The 7,919-nt window shown below is 43.3% G+C and overlaps 1 protein-coding gene across 1 annotated transcript in view; it reads left to right on the top strand.

The window, feature by feature from the left end:
• The first annotated feature begins 6,854 nt into the window (after positions 1 to 6,854).
• LOC126341660 (glutamate receptor ionotropic, delta-2-like) overlaps positions 6,855 to 7,919 on the top strand; it is a 161,706-nt gene continuing 160,641 nt past the window's right edge. The window contains exon 1 of the mRNA XM_050001793.1: positions 6,855 to 6,979. Within this exon, the coding sequence (XP_049857750.1) occupies positions 6,855 to 6,979 (125 nt within the window). The remainder of the gene's footprint in view (positions 6,980 to 7,919) is intronic.

Genomic DNA, 7,919 nt, shown 5'->3' with positions numbered 1-7,919 from the left:
CACAGACTGCACACGGCACAGCCAGTGATTTTTTCATACCGAGCGCTATGTAGCGTTACCAATAAGAAAACCTAAACAGCCTACTTACAACTTGAATAGCTCTATTGGTGAAGCACTTGTCTGCAAGAGGCAAAGGTATATGGTTCAGGTACCAGTCCAGCACACAGTTTTAATCTGTCAGGAAGTTTCTTATCAGTGCGCACTCTGCTGTCTTCCACTGAAACTGAAAGTGAACTTGTGAGACACACTTCATTTGATGGGAAGCCTGCCGTGACCTGTGTCAGGGGGAAGTAATTACAAAGAATAGGGATGTGTTAACATGATTTAGGGAAAAAGCACAGTAAACATAAATCTAAATCTTCAGTCACGAAATGGAACTATCATTCATGTGAATGCGAATATGAGGTTTAAATCCACGCTCGACTTTTTTTCCGCAATTAGAGGATAGCGAAGACCGAAATACGACTATCTCAGTCAGCGCATACTGATGATCCAAATTATTATGACCACTGACCATTGCAAGATTGAGTGACGCTTTGTATCGATGCAGTCACGTTGACGCGGTGAGGAAAGTTTGTGAGCGAAGCAGGGATAATCCAGTCAGCAAATACTCAAGTTGAGTGATGGTTGGGGAGGGAGGGAGAAGGAGTGGGGTACCTCACAAAAGATCCGAATTTTCTGAACTTACCATTTGGACCAAGGCTGGTTTGATGATCTCATGGATGGTATACTACGGTGGATTGGAGCCTGTATCCGAGCGAGGGAACGTTGCACCACGTATTAACGTTGCTCAGGAGCGCTGAAAAGAAATCTCTATGGGAAACACACTTTTTTTTTAAATTTTGTAATCTGGTCACACGCAAATGAACACATAAGCATGCCTCACAGCTAATTTTGGTTTTCTGTGCCATGAATTTCGAAATGAAGGAGTGATGCAAAACTTTTGTTGGTGCGTATAAATGTCGAGATTTTACCCAAAGAGGACTCTGCAAGCGTTTAGAGAAAACAAACATTAAAAGAAGCAAATGCAGATTGAGTCATATGTGAACACGAAAACTGAAGTATCTATTTTTAATATTAATTATACCAGGAGTGCAATAAACTTATAAAATTCAAAAGGTACTTTGCCATAGAAGTCCATAAGGAAAAAAAGTCATACGTGTACTTAGCAGCTAAGAATGGTAAAAGGAACTTTGATGATACCTTGTGTATCAAGCATTAAAATCTCCAATGCATCAACATCGAAAATGGAAGTGCCCTCAACATGGGCCTTGCGTAACGATCAGGTGCTACAGTAGAGATGACACACCAAATTAACAATGTTTCGTGAAATCGCATTCTAGTGACGTTCATGATCAGATGGCTCATTTGCAAACACACGCATACATGGCAGCTACACTGTGGCAACTGCTACGTCGATGATGTCAGCCGTGGAAATGAAAATATTGTTGTAACGAATCCTGTAAATAACGTTCTATATTGGCGTCGTTATTTCGCTTACTTTTCTGTAAGAGTAACTTTGTGGTCATTTGGCAATGTTATCAGAAAATTTGAAGTAAGTTCCTTGTTTTCAATTTCTCCATTCGGAGTAACTAGACGTCCAACCTCTCTTATTATATAGAAAATATATTTATGTCTGGAAGGAAAAATGCTAAAGAGTCAGACTAAAAGACAAAGTGCCAGACAGAGACAATATTTGCGTGGATGAAATAACAGGAATAATACTGTTATTGATAATGATAATTTCATTCTTATTTTTAAAGATACATTTAAATGTTCACTGAATGTAATTGCAAATGATTTTGAGAGTTGTAAATGCGACTTGAAGAAATTGCAGTGTAGGTTTTTGTAATGCAGTACATGTGAGGTAACTATATGGTACAACGGTATTCACATTGTGTTGTCGTAATAGAAAAGTTAATTTGCTGCCGATGACACTGAATTTATTTTTTGATGGACTGTATCAAAGACTCACTTGAAATGATCGAACAATTATAGAGAACAGAGGTGGCGGCCTCTACGTCCACAGATTTTCTTTGCGCGCTTTACCCAGCGTTGCTTTCAGCGCCATCCATTGCAACATGCGGACAACTGCGAGGAATGTAAGAAGTCTCACTCTGCGCTCTTTCTTTATCAACTGCGTACTTCCATGCATTGCTGAGTGCATATCCAGAGTCTCTGTTGAAATTATTTTTACATAGTCTAATTTCAACTGCTTCCCTTATCAGAGTCCCGACAGTTTGAAGCGTATGTATTCTTGTTTCATCGAATAGAATCTTATGTTTATTTAACAAACTGTGCTCAGCCACCGCTGATTTTTCTAGATACTTGCATTTCAGGTGACGCTGAGGTTCCACACAGCGATCGGCAACAGTCCTTATAGACTGGCCCAGATAATTTTTGCCACACTCTCAATGAATGCTGTAAATGCCACAGGTCGAGATTATCTTCCACGGGTCGCAACATTTCCTTAATCTTCCTGGGTGGCCGGAAGACTGGTCTGATTCCCTGCCGGTTCAGGACTCTACTGATCTTGATGATCGTTGCACCGCAGAATGGTAGCCGCGCGATGTGTTGGTCCTCTTGATCTGTTCGAACAGCGTCCTTCCTAGATTTCTTCGACAGAGTAAATCTGACATCACAATCAGAATATCCACTTCTTCCTTTTTTCTGAGTATCGTCGTCAGATGGTTAATCTCGGAGCCGAGATGGTCCTTGTACGAAATAGTCCTTGCTCTGTGTACCAAGGTATTCAGCACAGCTTTCTTTTGAGATGGGTGGTGAGAACTACGTGCGTTTAGATATAAATCTGTATGCGTTGGTTTTCTGTACATAGAATGTCCGAGACGTCCATCTGATTTTCGCTCCACCAACACATCTAAGAAGGGTAACTTACCATCCTGCTCCACCTCCCTTGTAAATCTTATGTTCCGCTGTATACCATTCAAATGATGAACAAACTGCTGCAGTGCCTCATTGCCATGTGTCCAGATTAAAAATTAAAAATGTATCGTCATCCAGCCAATGAGAAGCCGTCCACTGCTTATAAAAGCGCAAGCCTCACTGGTCCACGACAGTTAGTTTTACCCCTGACGAAGATGACGGAAGCACATCTACATCTACATCTACATGGATACTCTGCAAACCACATTTAAGTGCCTGGCAGACAGTTCATCGAACCACCTTCACAATTCTCTATTGTTCCAATCTCTTACAGCGCGCGGAAAGAATGAACACCCATATATTTCCGTACGAGCTCTGATTTCCTTTATTTTATGGTGGCGCTCGTTCCGCCCTATGTAGGTCGGTGTCGCATTCGGAGGAGAAAGTTGGTGATTGGAATTTCGTGAGAAGATTCCGTCGTAACGAAAAACGGCTTTCTTTTAATGATTTCCAGCCCAAATTCTGTATCATTTCTGTGACACTCTCTCCCATCTTTCGCGATAATACAAAACGTGCTGCCTTTCTCTGAACTTTTTCGATGTACTCCGTCAGTCCTACCTGGTAAGGATCCCACACCGCGCAGCAGTATTCTAAAAGAGGACGGGCAAGCGTAGTGAGGCAGTCTCCTTAGTAGGTCTGTTACATTTTCTAAGTGTCATGTCGATAAAACGCAGTCTTTGGTTAGCCTTCCCCACAACATTTTCTGTATGTTCTTTCCAATTTAAGTTGTTCGTATTTGTAATATCTAGGTATTTAGTTCAATTTACGGCTTTTAGATTAGACTGATTCATCGTGTAACCGATGTTTAACGAGTTCCTTTTAGTATTCAAGTGGATGACCTCACACTTTTCGTTATTTAGTGTCAACTGCCACTTTTCGCACCATTCAGATATTTTTTCTAAATCGTTTTGCAGTTTGTTTTGATCTTCTGATGACTTTATTAGTCGATAAATGACAGCATCATCTACAAACAACCGAAAACGACTGCTCAGATTGTCTCCCAAATCGTTTATATAGATAAGGAACAGCAAAGGGCTTATAACACTACCTTCGGGAACGCCTGAAATCACTTCTGTTTTACTGGATGACTTTCCGTCAATTACTACGTATTGTGACCTGTTTGACAGGAAATTGCAAATCCAGTCACATAACTGAGACGATATTCCGTAAGATCGCAATTTTACTACAAGCCGCTTGTGTTGTACAGTGTCAAAAGCCTTCCGGAAATTCAGGAATACGGAATCGATCTGAAATCCCTTGTCAATAGCACTCAGCACTTCATGTGAATAAAGAGCTAGTTGTGTTCCAAAGGAACGTTGTTTTCTAAACTAACGTTGAGTGCGTGTCAATAGACCGTTTCCTTCGAGGTTAATTCATAATGTTCGAACACAATATATGTTCTAAAATCCTACTGCATATCGACGTTAACTATATAAGCTGTAATTTAGTGGATTATTCCTACTACCTTTCTTGAATATTGGTGTGACCTGTGCAACTTTCCAGTCTTTGGGAACGGATTTTTCTTCGAGCGAACGGTTGTATAGGATTGTTAAGTACAGAGTAATGCATCAGCATACTCCGATAGGAACCTAATTGATATACAGTCTGGACCAGAAGACTTGCTTTTATTAAGTGATTTGAGTTGCTTCACTACTCCGAGGATATTTACTTCTACGTTACTCATGTTGGCAGCTGTTCTCGATTCGAATTCTGCAATATTTACTTCGTCTTCTTTTGTGAAGGCATTTTGGAAGACATTTCGAAAGCTCGGAATTTTATCGAAATTTGACGCGGCTAGTAAACCGAGAACTTTTTATGCAAGGTCTCCGTCGCGAAAGACTTCGTAGTCAACTATAGAAAAACTAAAGAATTATTTCGACAATATTTATAGCTACAATCCAGAATTTGCTATGGTCAGTTACTAGATAAAAATTTCAGACACGGTTTTACGTGCAGTATATCAGTTTAAGATACACAACATTTTTTTTCTCAGAAACCAGGTCCAACGACTTCTACGTAGTCACCCACCATGTTACGCCCAGCTAGGTTTTTATGAAATTGACATTGCATGTTCTTTGCCATTCAGGTAAGAACTAAATACACTACTGGCCATTAAAATTGCTACACCAAGAAGAGATGCAGATGATAAACGGATATTCATTGGACAAATATATTATACTAGAACTGACAACTGATTACATTTTCACGCAATTTGGGTGCATAGATCCTCAGAAATCAGTACCCACAACAACCACCTCTGGCCGTAATAACGGCTTTGATACGCCTGGGCATTGAGTCAGAGCTTGGATGGTGTGTACAGGTACAGCTGCCCATGCAGCTTCAACACAATACCACAGTTCATCAAGAGCAGTGACTGGCGTATTGTGACGAGCCAGTTGCTTGGCCACCGTTGACCAGGCGTTTTCAATTGGTGAGAGATCTGGAGAATGTGCTGGCCTGGACAGCAGTCGAACATTTTCTGTATCCAGAAAGGCCTGTACAAGACCTGCAACATGCGGTCGTGCATTATCCTGCTGAAATGTAGGGTTTCGTAGGGATCGAATGAAGAGTAGAGCCACGGCTCGTCACACGTCTGAAATAGAACGTCCATTGTTCAGAGTGCTGTCATTGCGAACAAGAGGTGACCGGGACGTTTAACCAATGGCAACCCATACCATCACGCCGGGTGATACGCTAGTATGGCGATGACGAATACACGCTTCCAATGTGCGTTCACCACGATGTCGCCAAACACGGATGCGAGCATCATGATGCTGTGGACAGAACCTGGATTCATCCGAAAAAATGACGTTTTGCCATTCGTGCACCCAGGTTCGTCGTTGAGTACACCATCGGAGGCGCTCCTGTCTGTGGTACAGCGTCAAGGGTAACCGCAGCCATGGTAGCTGACAGTCCATGCTGCTGCAAACGTCGTCGAACTGTTCGTGCAGATGGTTGTTGTCTTGCAAACGTCCCCATCTGTTGACTCAGGGATCGAGACGTGGCTGCACGATCCGTTACAGCCATGCGGATAAGACGTCTGTCATCTCGACTGCTAGTGATACGAGGCCGTTGGGATCCAGGTCGGCGTTCCGTATTACCCTCCTGAACACACCGATTCCATATTCTGCTAACAGTCATTGGATCTCGACCAACGCGAGCAGCAATGTCGCGATGCGATAAACCGCAATCGCGATAGGCTACAATCCGACCTTTATCAAAGTCGTAAATATGATGGTACGCTTTTCTCCTCCTTACACGAGGCATCACAACAACGTTTCACCAGGCAACGCCGGTCAGCTGCTGTTTGTGTATGAGAAATCGGTTGGAAACTTTCCTCATGTCAGCACGTTGTAGGTGTCGGTACCGGCGCCAACCTTGTGTGAATGCTCTGAAAAGCTAATCATTTGCAAATCACAGAATCTTCTTGCTGTCGGTTAAATTTCGCGTCTGTAGCACGTCATCTTCTTGGTGTGGCGATTTTAATGGCCAGTAGTGTATCTTAACTTGTTCAATTAAGAAATTAGTATCTGCATACGAATAAATTCCAGTTCATTAAATAAAGGGAGTGGATTTCTTTACTTTGTAAACACGATTGGTCGAATTTCGACAATAGGCGATACTAGTCATATGAAAATATCAGTGATCTGTGAAGACACGGTGCTTCAACATAGCCTCAGAGTAGTAGTGGTCCGCCACGAAGAGTTCCAAGAAAGTGGTAAAGCCTGTTTTCTTCTTTAGAGGGAAGTGGAAACGGAACTGCCAGTCACGCAGAGCGGGCCACTTACCTGGACACGCGCGCTTAATTGTGGTGCTGACTATTTTAGAGGGGTAAATGTCAGGCCGCCGTGTCCGCTGCATTAGTAAGAGAGGCAGATCCCCATGTGAGCTGAGCGACAGGGCGACCAGTCATGGCCGGGAACACCGCCTGGCCGTCGCTGCTACTCGTTTGCAGTGTCGCCCACGTGTGCCTCTCCATCACTGGCAACGAAACTCTGCCGGACGGTATTCAGCGACTTAGACGTCTGTCCAACATGTAAGTTGGTGCGTTTTGTAAGCAAAGAAGCTGTCGCTCAAATATGCAGATACTTCAAAAAGAAAATTAGGCATGTCGGCCCACGCTAAGAGCGTCTAGTGGCTAGAGTTGCTGCCTCTAGATCACGGGGTCCTGAGTTCGATTCCCCACGGGGTTGGGGATTTTCTCTGCCCGGAGACTGGGTATTTGTGTTGTCCTCATCATTTCATCATCATCATCATTATCATCATCATTCGTGACAGTGACTAGAATGGACTATGTAAAAATCGGGACTTCGTACGGGCGCTGTCATCAACGCTAAGAGCGTCGCACAACAAGAGTGGCACATCGTCTGAAGAGAATAATTCGCGCAAACTAAGTTGACACTCGGCACAGTGCCCAATGCGAGCGGCTGTAGATGGGAAATGCCTTTACAGTCCCTCCCATCAGTCACTGAGGAGTGTCAGCCAAGTTTGCTCATAAGGTACATGTTCCGCATTTCCTGCAAACACTGTTTTGCTGCGATACGAGTAACAGACGCTTCACATTGTGGGAGTGAAACGGCACAGCAACTGGAAATGCAGTCCAAAGTTGAAGTACACGGGACAGAACGATTCTTGGGGCCACAGCGTCTAAATTGCATACAGTATGTTGGTCAAATGCAATGATGCGTCAAGCCGTTGTGAAACAGCGCCAGCAATTTGACCAAGGTCACACATACCCCGGTGATGCTGATCGGAAAGGAGGGCCATCGACGTCAACCACAATGTCCAGGCAGTCGAACGGGGCAAGAGATTTTACAATGATAATGATGTCCACACAGCGGTTCGTGAATTGCTCTGTGACCCAGGAGCGAATTTCTATTGTCTAGGAATTGAACAACGGATAGAACGTTCCGGCCTTTGTTGAGACAGAGTTGGTGACTATGTTGGAAAATAGCGTCATGTGCCTGTGTCACTTT

Source organism: Schistocerca gregaria, chromosome 1 (genome assembly GCF_023897955.1).
Source record: "Schistocerca gregaria isolate iqSchGreg1 chromosome 1, iqSchGreg1.2, whole genome shotgun sequence".
Taxonomy (NCBI): domain Eukaryota; kingdom Metazoa; phylum Arthropoda; class Insecta; order Orthoptera; family Acrididae; genus Schistocerca; species Schistocerca gregaria.
Note: the sequence above shows the minus strand (reverse complement) of the source record. Positions and strands in the feature narration are given on the sequence as shown.